General features: G+C 39.4%; 2 protein-coding genes across 2 annotated transcripts in view; one reads left to right on the top strand and one right to left on the bottom strand.

Annotated features, from left to right (window-relative positions):
- The first annotated feature begins 222 nt into the window (after positions 1-222).
- On the top strand, positions 223-7,423 carry LOC134098212 (lysophosphatidylserine lipase ABHD12-like). The gene is made up of 13 exons (XM_062551209.1): positions 223-606; positions 759-895; positions 1,447-1,546; positions 1,913-2,047; positions 2,236-2,266; positions 2,374-2,419; positions 2,550-2,679; positions 2,932-2,969; positions 4,536-4,621; positions 5,119-5,201; positions 5,324-5,402; positions 6,043-6,167; positions 7,220-7,423. Exons 1-13 carry the CDS (start codon positions 539-541, stop codon positions 7,245-7,247), a joined length of 1,086 nt encoding a protein of 361 aa, XP_062407193.1. The 5' UTR covers positions 223-538; the 3' UTR covers positions 7,248-7,423.
- Positions 7,424-10,426: 3,003 nt separating this feature from the next.
- Positions 10,427-14,008, bottom strand: part of LOC134098320 (adhesion G protein-coupled receptor F5-like) — a 34,221-nt gene continuing 30,639 nt past the window's right edge. The window contains exons 17-19 of the mRNA XM_062551350.1: positions 11,861-11,914; positions 11,417-11,480; positions 10,427-11,237 (exon numbers count right to left, since the gene is read on the bottom strand). Of these exons, the coding sequence (XP_062407334.1) occupies positions 11,200-11,237; positions 11,417-11,480; positions 11,861-11,914 (156 nt within the window). The 3' untranslated portion in view covers positions 10,427-11,199. The remainder of the gene's footprint in view (positions 11,238-11,416; positions 11,481-11,860; positions 11,915-14,008) is intronic.

Genomic DNA, 14,008 nt, shown 5'->3' with positions numbered 1-14,008 from the left:
GTAGATGAATCGACAGTTCCTGTTGTTGTTTCAAAAGCTTATTCAGAGCCTCGAAGTGGACAATAGTCGAAAAGGATGTGGGCAACAATAGTAAAACAAAAGGACAAATTGCATGAGTGGACGACAACCTATAACAGCATCTTCTTATAGCCTTTATGAATAATATGCACGACTACGGTATAGGAAGGGTTAATGAGGAAGTTGACTGTTTCGAATACAGTAGGCTAATCAAACATTCATCTCAGGGCCTTACATAACCACACCACTAACTATAGTGTAGGCTAATGCTACAAGTAGTCGGTTGTTATACGGCTTAATGTCTGGTTGGTCTGTAAATCGCTGCCGACTGAGCCTTGCGCAAGACTTAGTCTTGACCGTAGTCCACAAACACGAACTATAGCCTAGGCTATGTGAACTTTCCCCTGTTGAACAGAGAACGTTGACTCCCCTCCGACGAACTTCCAAACAAATAATGCAACAGCATTTTACAACTATAGCCTAACTGATCTGTTATTGAGCTCCAACTAAAGTTACCAACATGCGAAAACGACCCGATAAATCAAGTGAAGTGCATCAGGAAAAAAGCCACTTCAAAGTGCAAGAAAGGTAGGTTACCTATGTTCTCACGCACAGTGAGCGCGCAGTTGTTGGCATTACTGTATTAGCCTTCAGCTACAAATGAACAAGATAGTGGACTATGTATGGCATGGCACTCTGTTTGACACTTTCTCTTATATCTTATTCCCAAAATTGTAAAGGCAGTCTTCGAGGTCTAAAAGGGGCACTAGGGTATTGGTGCAAATGGTGGTGACTATTGGTATTTTGTACTTGTGCATACCTGTTGCACAGCGACTTTTCCCTGGATTCCTGAGCCATCCAATGTTCTCTTATGTTGGTGAGTGAAATTATTTTAAGAATGTTCATTTAGCGTTTACCAATAATGACTAAGCCCCCCCGTAGCTCACACATGGTGGGGATACTTTTATAGAGGCGGAAATGTATCTGTAGAGCGCGTGCCGTTCCCACAATAATTATGCATTCCCTCGCAGGACCTTTGAAGGAACGCAAAACGAGGGGACTCAAATTATTTCACACACACTTGTGTCACCACGTAGTAGGGTCATTGCAAGATATTTTTTTTTTATGTATCAAGAGAATGTGTACTCATTTGAGTAAATTGAACACGCCTTTTACTAAATAGTGTGCTCAACAATTAAAACGAGAGCATGTAGTATTTAGTAAAATTAGCACACTATTTAGTAACATGCGCACAATTTACTACATCCTCTGCACGTTTTACGCAATAATGCACTCATTTACTAAATTATTTCGAGGGAATGCCAAACAAACTCCGCTTCAAGAATATACTCCAACCATGTTCATTTGGGGGCTGCGTAGATGTATAAGCATGGGCATGGCTAAGCATTCACTGGTGTGTATCTACAGCTCCTTTCTACACCGATCTCAGTCGTCCAGCAGACTTCTCCCTCAATCACACGGTTAACCTCTACCTGTCACCGCAGGAAGGCATACGTCTGGGAATATGGTAAGCTATTTAAACGACTATATTGTCAGTGTCAATGGTTCACAGAGCAATATATACTTGGGCCATGTTTCTGGGCATTCCAAAGCAACCTGAACATTCCCAATGTGAACAGTAGGAGCCTTTGGGCCTGCATGATCAATATGCCTATCTTTGGTTTGTTGGTTTACCTAGAACACTGTAGTGTAGCCTTCCTTGGTGCAATTGGAGTACTGAAGAATATGTCCAAGTCTTTGTCATTAGTATATTCTCAATTCTTGTATAGGTTTTCTAGCTTATCTTTCTTCTATTTTTTTTTAATTTAATTTCATCAGGTCGTTTTTATGATGAAAATCATATTTTCACAAATATTTTATTTGATGTAATCAGGCACACAGTTCCAGAAACCCTTTGGCAGGAAGCTCAGGGGAAGGATCTGGGATGGTACGAGCAGACCTTACAAAACGGAGCTCCGATATTCATCTACCTGCATGGAAATGGGGGCACGAGGTGCTGCACTGAGTCGTGAGTGTTCTGGCTTCTACAGATAAAAAAAGCAAAAAAGTCATAAGTAGCCTAGCCACTATTTGCATAGAAAATATGGTAGGCTATGTGTTATTCAAAGTCAGTTTGTACTGTACGTACAGTTTCATATAAAATTTGACTCTGAGAATGTGCTTGTCTCCTGTGCTGTCATGAATTATTGGGAGCAGAGGCGCCACTCACAGAATTGGAGTGGTGAATGTGAGTATTTTTATTTAATTTTTTTATTTGACGACTGTTATAAACTGACACTGACAATAATTTGTCATATTGGTCGGATTGACCATACATTTTCTATATTGTTGCAGCTTTTGAGTGCTGCTGGCTTCCATGTTTTCTCACTGGACTACAGAGGTCTGTATTTTGCTATGAAGAACTTGACTTCGAGGAATAGCCAGATCATTATGTGTCTTATCAAAGTTTTCATACGTCTCTCTATGAGAGCAGCTGGTGACTAACAACGGTTGTTTGGGCACCTGAGTAGGTTTCGGAGATTCCTCTGGTGAACCGACTGAAGCAGGCCTGACTACTGACGCCCTCTATCTGTACCAGTGGGTAAGAGCACGCAGTGGGAGCAGCCTGATTATATTCTGGGGACATTCACTTGGCACAGGGTGAGTGATGTTAACAATCTCATGCCGTAGATTAAAGTGTTTTCCAGAATGATGTGTATGGGTAATATATATTTAATCCTGGATTTGTTAATTTATACTATTTAGCATTGATTGTTCATGTTTCTGGATGTCTATTAACATTTACAACAAAATCATATTTCAGTGAATTGAGATGAAGTCATTACTGATAATGTAGTCTACTCATGTCATTCAAGATGGCATAGTTTAAGAAATTATATTAACCTCCCACAGAGTTGCCGCTAACACTGCAGTGAGACTACAAGAACAAGGTAAACTCTTTTGGGATGCTTTATTAGTTTGTGTGTTAAGAATGACATGTTGCCTCAAGCTAAAAGGGAATACATGCAACTATGAATACAGTTTGAATACACAGGTTATTAAGTATACTCTTTTGATCCCGTGAGGGAAATTTGGTCTCTGCATTTATTGCAATCCGTGAATTCGTGAAACACAGCACATACAAGCCGGTAACCCTTCGGTTACATGCCCGAAGCCCTAACCAGTAGGCCACTGTTGCCCCTGTATTATGTAGTAATCCTCCCACAGAGTCACCAGTAACACTGCTTTGAAGCAATAAGAACTTTTAAGCTCCACTGGCTCCCTGTAGCTGCCCACATCAAATTCAGTCAGTTGCTGCTGCTTGCCTACAAAGTAGTCTCTGGTTCTGCACACTCTTACTTGAATGCACATGCAGGCATACAGTATGTTACCTCCCGACCGTTGCGCTTCTTCATTGAACGACTCCTAGCTCTGTCACCCGTCCACACAAGGCAATCCAAACTTTTCTCTTCTGTTGTTCCTCATTGCTTGCACAAGCTACCAGTCCTACTAGGGGTGTGTTCACAGAAAGAGTTGTTGGCTAACTTCTGTCGCAATCTTAGAACCGTTGTTCTTGGATTTGGTGTTTTTAGAAAGGGTAGGTCCAACTCTCAATCTCAAACATGGCCGGACAATTTGGTGGTTGGAATGACCGGTCGAGAGAAGTAGTTGAAACGTCGTTCATGGATATTTTGCATTTGACAACGTTTTAATTGCATTAGTTTGATTAGATTGATTTTAATATCTGAACACCCTCAAAACTGAGTATTTCATTTATCATAATGTTTTAACTGTACATTTATTCCTCTTGAGTGTTTGGGTAGAGGCTGCAATACTGTCCACAACATCCACTTATTCACATTCATTCTTATTCAAAAGAAGAGGAGAGACTGACTGTCCATGCTGTGGCTAATGAGACAAGATATCAATTGTTGCATGACATCTCTGCACCCAAGTACCTGTGCTTCGCCCCAATGGAAGATGTGGAAATGTATCTGTAGAGCTTATGTTGTGTTCCCACGACAATTCTGCATTCCCTCACAGGACTTTTGAAGGAACGCAAAACTTACGAGAGAACTCAACATTTATTTTGAGGGAACGCCAAGCAAACTCCGCTTCAATAAGAATATATTCCAGCCATGTTCATTTGGGGGCTGCGTAGATGCGTAAGCATGGGCATGGCCAAGCATTCACTGGTGTTTATCTACAGCTCCTTTCTACATCGAAAGGTTGAAGAAAATCGGAGTGGTTTTTTTGTGGTTTACTATTTCTTCTTAAGATAGAGATGATATTAATTATAGTGCAGATATATTAGCCATGTGTGATATGTCACACCACCTGTTAGCAATGTGTGGATGGGGCAGAAGCCGCAGTAGATTGTTGGAGGACTGTTCCCCATTTGTTTCACCTTCTCTTGACTTTTAATGAGGCAAAATGTAAATGGGACTGTTCTTCTGTATTGTATGTAGGAGAAATATCATTACTATACTGGATTACTGAAAAAACTCTCCTCACAGGAACCACTATTGATGGAGTCATGCTAGAGGGAGCATTCTCAAAAATACCGCCTGGACAAGAAGGAGCCCACCATCCATTTGCCTGGGTACACATTTTACCGTGCATACATTTTAATCATAATGTATTAATGTAATGATTATTTTTTTTTAGCTCTAATTGGGCTTAGAAACACACATTTTATTTTTAATTGGGAATTCACTTCATGAATGGCGCACTTTAGTTACAGTACAGTATGTGCCCGATGTAGCCTGTCACTGACTAACACTCAGTGGCTACTCCAACAAAAAGAATGAGTCTATGTACAGGATAGATGGCACTAACTTCTCTCTCGTCCCCCACTACTATCTAAATCCTTGTGCTGGGAAAATTCTGCATTATGCTCATTTAACTAAGAAGTTTTCTATTGGTAATCGCTGCAATTAAAATAAATAGTCATAGAATTTGAACAGAATCAATGAAAATATTCACACAAACTACAGAACACAGAAGACTGCAATTATCATTATTGGATTATATTATAGATGATTTCTGTGTGATTGATGTCACTTTCAAAGCTAGTGAAACACAACTGGTTATTTTCAGTTTTACTGGAGATTCCCCTATTTTGAATATCTTTTCCTGGACCCCATGTCAAAGAACAAAGTGGTCTTTCCAAGTGGCGAAAAGTAAGTACACTGCATCAAGATATATATTTGTTTGTCATCAGGTACAAGGGTGTGCCCAAAAAAGTTTGTATTTAATACAGCTATTAAAACACAGCTTCCACTCTCCCACCTTATTTTCTTAGTGTTAGGAAGATGAAGTCTCCTCTGCTGATTCTTCATGCTGAAGATGATCATCTTGTACCATTGTTCATGGGTCAGGAGGTAATATCAATGAAAGCTGCTGTGATGGATGGATCACAGTATATAGTAAATGTATGATTAGCAATGATATATGGATAGTTTCACACATCAGGGTAGTAACTTGAGATTTTACACATACAGTGGAGAGAACATGCATTTTATACCATGCTTCCTAAAAAGTTTCCTAAAAAGTGGAATATAAAATCATCATTTGACAATTGATCTTAATGCCTTAATGAAAAAAAAAGGGTAAAAATCAAAGCGATAAGGACACCAATTTTCTTTGTGATTGAAATACTGTATATATTGTAAATAAATACATTTTCTTCCTTAAATGCTATAGGGGGAAGGAAGTATTTGATCCTATGTTAAATTCCCATAGGAGCAGGAGGATTTTTTAATATGTTTTTTATTTTTAAAGGCCAGCTATTTCATGGATCCAGGATATTATACTGTACATACTGATAACGTTCCCTTGGCCTTTGGAATTAAAATAGCCCCACATCATCACATACCTCTCAGCTCTCACCATAGCTAGAAATGGGCATGGAGCTTTATTCAGTAGGCCTGTTAGCCTGTTTGATTTGCATTGAGCTCAAACATGTGCAGGACACAGCATTTGAGTCGTATAACAGAACAGTGGTCATATCCTTTTAAACAGCTGTTTGAGATTGCACGGAATTCACGAAACTCAGATGAAGATGTCAAGCTTGTTCCTTTTGAGAGATCCCTTGGATACCTGCATAATGGAATCTACCGGGATCCTCGACTTCCTGACATCATTAAGTAAGAAAACACAGTTAACATTTTCACTGATGCACACACACACACACACTGAAAGGAGGAAGGAATCGGATTGCATGGTAGGCTAAACCTTAAGGCGGGGATCACACTAGCCAGCGGCAAGCGGCAGGTTTCCTATTGTTCTCTATGGTTCGGCAGCGGAACAGTGACAACGCTGGCGTAACTGCAGCAAACTGTGAGTTGAACTTGGTTCAACTTTGAAGCGCAAAACGAAAACGAAAAACGAAACCGAAACCAGAGATGAAATCGCCAATCCTGCATTATTCCTCTTTAACCGAATTAGTGAACACACACAGCACACACACAGTGAGGTGAATCACACACTAACCCAGAGCAGTGAGCTGCCTGCCCAAGCAGCGGCGCTCGGGGAGCAGCGAGGGGTTAGGTGCCTTGCTCAAGGGCACTTCAGCCGTGGTGGACTGGTCGGGGGTCGAACCAGCAACCCTCTGGTTACAAGCCCGAAGACCTAACCAGTACACCACGGCTGCCCCAACCAACAATTGTATATACAACCATTCTTGGATCAATGGTTGTATAAGCTCGACAATACATCTGGACAACTAATATTGGATAAAACAACATGAAGATTCAATTTCTATGGATTCCTGAATATTTCAGTACCCAATATGTGGCATCTACTTGTTGTAGTGCAGGCTGTGCAGCTACACTGCAGCCAGATGTCAGGGTGGCACCAAAAGCGGAGGAGGGCATTTTTGATTAAATTTGATTAAGACATAGTATGATTAATCTAACAATGTAAAGTACTAAACAGATAGTACATACAAAAAATGGTCAATTTTGGATTCCCAAGAATTGTTATATTGTTACATTGTTATAACCCTAACAATTGACTTTGAATGGTGGGGGGAGGTGGTGGAGGGGGGAAACTGACCCGCCGGTAGGACGGTGAAGAGAAGTGTGAATGATGAACACCTGTTTGTGACTAGCAGAGTATAGCCTACATGCATACATCATTTTGAGCATCTCTGTAATAACAAAGTTTGATAAATGCTTATTTGTTTTCTCTATTGCAGACAGTTTGTGTCTTCATTGAAAAATTGATGTGAGCATCATCAAGTGGAATCAGCAGTCTAGAGTATTGTATTAATTGTATTTTTATATTAATTTTTGTATTATGACTAACATTACTGGACTTACTGAGTGAATCCCACAGATTACCATCATTCACATAAGAATGATCTATTTTATGACAAATAAATTGTTAAATATGTATTACAGTTTTTGTCCGTTGCTTGAACACTATAGACCCATGCTTAGACAAAAGTAACACAACTTTTGCTGCCATATCTCAAACACATTTACCTATACCTTGAACAAAAGTGCTGCTTTACACCCTAGTTGCAATTCTGCAACACACTTACTCCTTTATGCGACACACTTGGTCCTGCATGCTACTCTATGTCATACATACACTTCGTTCAAAAATGAAATCTCAGAGTACCATTTGTTAAACACTTCCTTTGATTTTTAAGTTCAAAATGAAAATTGAAAAACGTTGACCTTATATCTGTATTTTTTATTTTTTTTTAAATAGGTTAAATTGGTCTGATTGGTTGAAGGACTATCCAAGCGTACGGAGACATTTGAACGATGCCCAATGATCACACCTCTTGTGCAGTAGAAATAAAGCACAGACTCGCCATACTAATGTTCAATCAAAGATTGAGCTTAGTATGGTGATATCAAGACTAGCGTCCTCGTTCACTAAGTGAACAATAATGGGTTGGGGAATAGAGAAAAACGGAATGCACGTTTACGTGAGCACATGTGAGTGCTTCTTCATAGCCAAACATCATTATACTGTACAGTATATGACTTTATATCATATGTCACTGAATTAATTGAAATAATAAAAAAAATAAAAGTCCTTCACCGTCCCTTCACGTCAACACTACTAAAAAACACACTTTCGACATCAAAAGCCTGGTTAGACCTGTTTAGAATTATTTTGCCTTTGTCTGGTTCTATTGTAGGTGGCATTGTTTCTACTCAAGCATATCTGTAACATAATTAGTCATGTGCAAACCATTGACAGATGGCCCGTAGCCAAAGTGTTGTCTCCAGCCATCATGCTGGATAATACGTCATGTGTCAAACTATACTAACAAAAGTACTAACAAAACACTTAGGGCTGAATCAGTAAGATGGTGGACCAAATAATTAATGACAAAATAGTTACTTTATCTTATCTTTATCTGTTTGCTCACTAAATTGTAAAGGCAGTCTTCAAGGTCTTAAACGTTGCACTAGGGTATTAGTGCATGGTGGTGGCTCTTTGTACTCTTTATTTGTGCATACCTGTTGCATAATGCCCTCTCCCTGGAATTTCCTTGGTAACCATCCATTGTTCTCTCATGTTGGCGAGATTATCTCTTACGCAAACGACGCATTGTTTCCATGACAGTTCCACTGGATCTAGGTATGTGGCGCCATTTTCATTCAGCCCTTCATTCTCGGAGGTTCATTGAAGGTAGTCCTCATTTTCAATGAAGCCGAAATTACAGTAACAATGAAATAACTACAATTGTAGCATAATAATTGTGGCTTATTTGTGGCCTAGGCCTATAAACAAAAAAAATAATAATAATAATAAGATAACCTACATGGGTGTCATAGTGTTGTGTGATTATACTCCTATACTGTATCCACTGAACAAACAAGTACGTCAAAAATCATATTTTGGCATATATGAGGGTGGTGAGGAGACCAGAGTCAGCAACAAGCAGTCAGAATGTCATCGATGATTTTAAGAAAGGCATGTTTCGGTGCTGTGATTGGAGCAGTAGCCAGATTGAAATGGTTCATAGAGGCTATGGAGTTGAGGTGAGTTTGAAATTGAGTAGGAACAGCTCTTGCCAGGGTTTTGGGCAGAAATGGGAGATTTGAGATGGGACGGTAGTTGTCGGGGCTGTCTGGGTTCAAACCAAGTTTTTTCATCATGGGGGTGATGGCTGCAAGCTTGAGGGGGGGAGGGGAAATGACAGGCCAGAGAGGAATTGATTACTGTAAGTTGGTGATGAGGGAGGGGAGGCAGGCCTTGGCATTTCCAGGTGGACAACGAGGCCAATTTTATTGGTGAGTCACCTCAGTTGTCGGCATTGAGAGTGCATCATTGTAGATGTTGATGAGGACAGTGGAGGAGGGGCTCAGGGTGTCAGTGGAGTTTGCAGAATGGGGGAGAGAGAGGTGGGGTTGATGGATTTGAGGTGCCTGAACATTTTGGTACGTTTCTGCTTGGTGAGGGGAGCTGGGACGACGAGGTCAATGGTGATGGCCAGGTGGTCGGAGATGGTACCGGAGGTGCAAACCAGATCTACAGTAGTGTGTGTCCTTTTTTGAGGGAGGAGAAATGTCAGTGGTTGTTATGGAGTCTGTGGTGCCAATGTGGATGTTGAAGTTACCTAGCTAAAGAGTGTAAAACGTCGGTGTAAAACGTCACACTTTTACATTTAGCAGACACTTTTCCATCCAAAGTGACTTACATATGTCAATTCTATTACAAAGGATTACATTGGTGGACATCCCTGGAGAAAATTGGGGTTAAGTGCCTTGGTCAAGTGCACAGCAGTGGAATTTTGGACATACGACTTTATTTCCAACTTAGCCAGTGTGATATACTGTAGGTCAGTGGAGACCATTTTCAATGGTACTGTATGTCGAACCTGCCACTAAAAACAGTCTTACCCACTCCACAGAACAACCGGGACAAATAAATGATAACGTCAAACTATCGATGGAATAACACACCATCAGGTATGTGCATTTGACAAGCGCACCATGTGAGTGCATTGTTGGATTCTATAATGTCACGGGTCACGGAGCCAGAGGTGCTGGGGCCGGTCATTCCCGCTTGCAGCTATATTTATTGATAGTGTCTTGAACACTGATTATTCATGGCATTACAATAAATTGTTATGTTAAATTGTAGGCAATGGTAGAGCCAGTGAAAAGAAGTGTACAGTAAGTGAGTAAACTGTTGTCGGAGGAACAGGGCAATAGGAAACGGCAGACTGACCGTAATGTAAAATACAAAAATACTGATCCTGTAGGGAGAGCTCTGTAGAGAAAACAGTGAGCAAGAAGCATGAAAACAGTGAAGAAATTGCCCAAACTGCATAGGGTCCCTTTAAAGCATTTATATGAAGATGTCCTCAAACAAGGCTGAAAACATCCCCCCTCAAAAAAGACAGTACGTCTGTTACAATATGTGTCTCAAAGTCTTTGATAAACTGAGTAGCCTACAGTTTGCAGTCATGGTATTATAATCAATTACAGAAAACACATGTACGTAAGGTGTGAGTTAAAATGTCTACATTTCATAAAAGTTCACAATAATGATTATCAATACAAAAACATTTAATGTTGAGACATGTTGATACATTCATACACTGAATTTATCCTCATCTTTCCTGAACCCATTTAACACACTTTTTATTTTATTTCTATTTATTATATTTTTTAGTGCAAACGATGCAAACATGATTTCAGAGCAGCAGACACTGCAGATATCATAGAAGGAATATACAGGAAAAACATTCAACAGTGATGCTACATCATACTAATATCTGCCAAGAACTGTGTTTTTAATAAAGATATTGGGGGAAAATATCACCAATGTGTGATAACAGAATAATGCACTTTGCTCTCAACAACACAACACACAGGTAAACAAATGCTGTTACAGCAAAGCCAAAGTTTACCATTTGAAGTGGAATGAATTGTAGACGCTAGTACTAAAAAGTGCTTGAGTACTAAAAATAAAAGGGTAACATGAAAAACAGAACATTTAAAATGGATTAAGTTATGACAAAACTGAAAATAAGTTTAATGTATTACAGTGAATTTTCACAAACATGTCATTTTAACCAATGGGACAATTTGGTTGAGATTTCGGCTACTTCAAGATAAGTGCCATTATTCAATGTATATAATCCATCCATTTGTAAATGAAGCTGCCAAACAACTTGCAACAGAGTGAAAGGGCATTAAACTGTTAGGTATTGTCAGAACCTGCAGCACTCCTGTATCCCGCTGCAAAATAAATAAATAAAAATGGAGTGATTCTTAAAAGTTCCAGGATATTTAAAGTACAGAATTAAACTACTGCTGCTACTACTGCTATTACTACTATTATTATTATTATTATTATTATTGTTATTATTATTATTATAATTATTAATTAGTCAATCAATAACAAAGCATTCTCTTACGTCTCCTTGCAGCCCTTCGAAAGATGTTCAAACCAGTAGATGATGAGACTCCTCCACTTGTGCTCTACAAGAAACGAAAGGAGTGTAAAATAAAAGTATAGGCATTAATTATTTTGCATCCAAAAGGTACATCACAAAATAATTCCACAGCGGAGCCATACGTAGTATTACAAGTAAGGTTTAATATTATATTTCCCAAATGTCTATTAAAAAGGCTGTTTGGCCAAGTCAAATGGAAAATGTATACAATTAAAGTGGGTAAAACTTATATTGAAGTCAAGCATAGCTGCCTAATAGCAACTCACAAAATTATATTCTGAAATGGAAAATCAATACAACCAAATTCTCACATTCAGATACTGTATGCTAAAATTACATTTTCAAACAGTAATTCTTCATTCTTATCCACTGTTTTCATTTGTTGTATGTGAAATTAATACTTACACTAGTTTGTCCGGAGGTTGTGCTGTGTGGTCTTTTGGCTAGAGTATCTCGAACCTTGGCATTAAAAAAAAGAAACTATTTAGCACTTTCTTGATCTTAGATGTATAGCTTCCTATAGGAAAGACATTTACTGGAGGTGTACTTAAATGATTAATACTAATCAGCTGTATGCCAAAGATACTGTATCTAATTATCTAAAAATCAAATTTATTTATTTCTGAGCATAAGGGGCCAATTGCTCTGTCAGTTAGCATTGCGCTAGCTGTGCTACGATTTAAAACCGTGCTCCTTAAAACGGAGGTTTTGGAGTTTAACACGCAGCTGCGCACAAAGTTTAACGTGATTGCTGTGTCACAAATGAGACAGGATCAGCTGGTTCCTAGTTAAACTGGGGTTAAACTGCCTGGAAGCCGGAAGTACGCTGTTTCGAGTTTTACCCCAGCAGATGCAGTCGTAATTCAACAGTCTTAACGCATTTCAGGATTTTGACGGGATACTTTTTATGACTCTTGTGGCTAAATGCGCTCTAAGTGCCAAAACACTTTGGGAATGTAATGTACATTTTAATAAAACGCAACTGATGTTGAAATATATCATGAAATAGTCTAGGCTACTTTTGTGGAAATCTGAATCTGAAATATTATCCAGTAGGCTATGCTATAACATTAAATCAGTCAGTCAATCAATTGTCACAAATTAAATAGAACATTACACGGAGGAGCAAAAATAAGCCTATTAATTTCCACACTTCAGCCCAACTATGGACAAACTATGCTGGCACTAAACCCACATTCCATGGCTCCGTGCGCATTCCAGCCTTTACGAATCAATGTGGGTAAGACTACGTATTTTGTCAGCCTAAACAGGCCTACACCAGGCAAAATGCATCTGTGCGGTGTAGGCTACATAATGTCACAGCTGTCTTTAATGCCTGTGAAATGCATGTTAGTGTTTCGGATAGGGGCAGACGTTTTCAAATCATATTACTAAGTAATAACATTCTTTTTGTATAATATTGCCGTTTCTGATGTTCACCTAGCCTACAGCTCTAAACTCTCAAATGGTTTGCGATAACAACGCATTCGCAATGTTGTCGTGAGATGGCCCGGCTGTATGCATAATAACTTGTCGCTGCAGCCACCAGGCTCAATTTGAAGAAGGGGCTTACTGTGGAGACTAACCATTTCGGTTAACTGCATAGCATGGTCAAATGAGAATGTACCTCTTATGTTTCATATAAGTAGGCCTGCCGATAATTAAAAAAATAAATAAAAATTACAGTGACGCTTGCTCAATACGCAATAAGGTTTCACAGCGCGCAGTCATTGAATGAATGAAAGCGCCTCCCGCAAACAGCGGGTGGAAATCCCTTTCAACGACATGAAACGTAATAGTGAACCTTCAAATATAATAATATTTCAGTGCCCATCAGTCTCTACATTTAGCAACATCACCAAACAGTCCAAAAGTAAATTAAACCCCAAACTAAACTGAAAACTACTGCTTTTAATAGCCTACTGGTGCCGCTAACAAAACGCATGTCTCTCTGGTCTCACAATAAAACGCACGTAACAAAAGTTCCTGCCTGGAAGTCTGCCTCAAATAAATGCTTTGCGCAGCCTAAGTAGCCTAAATAAAGACCATAATTGAGGGTTGATGGTACGATCTACCGTGCATTAGGCTATTTTACGAATAGGCCTAGGCTACTCGTTCTTTGTACATTTTTAGTTAGGCATTTGCCTACTTAAGCATCTGCTATCTTGTAGCCTTTATTGTAGCCTACTGTGTCATAAGTCCAAACTAGCCAACAGTGTGTGAATGTGTCGATTTATGAAGCATAAGCTGTCACCTATCTAGCTATCCTGCAAACTATGGTTTAGTCTACCGTAAAACCACGTCCTTTCCGAGATTAGACTAACACGCTATAAATGCGCCCTCTAGTGGGTGATTTGAATTTCCTTGAAGACACAGCAATTGAGATCAAGGTAAAATGCAGCAGCAGGTTAAACCACAGGTGCATATGACACAGCAATGGAGCTTAAGTTGTCATGTGACGTCACCACCGAGTTTAAAACCGTGTTAAACTCCAAACTAGCGACAGAGCAATTGGCCCTTTTCACGGTGATGTCAGACGAAGCGTTGCTGGGT

The sequence above is a fragment of the Sardina pilchardus genome, chromosome 12 (genome assembly GCF_963854185.1).
Source record: "Sardina pilchardus chromosome 12, fSarPil1.1, whole genome shotgun sequence".
Lineage (NCBI taxonomy): Eukaryota > Metazoa > Chordata > Actinopteri > Clupeiformes > Clupeidae > Sardina > Sardina pilchardus.
The sequence above is the reverse complement of the archived record's forward strand: the minus strand, read 5'-3'. Positions and strand labels throughout refer to the sequence as shown.

Bases quoted from the DNA above. Each gene is read 5' to 3' on its own strand.
- LOC134098212 (XM_062551209.1), top strand. From the start codon at position 539: ATGCGAAAACGACCCGATAAATCAAGTGAAGTGCATCAGGAAAAAAGC. The intron at 607-758 runs GTAGGTTACCTA...AAAATTGTAAAG, and splicing joins CACTTCAAAGTGCAAGAAAG to GCAGTCTTCGAGGTCTAAAA. The intron at 2,970-4,535 runs GTAAACTCTTTT...CTCTCCTCACAG, and splicing joins AGTGAGACTACAAGAACAAG to GAACCACTATTGATGGAGTC.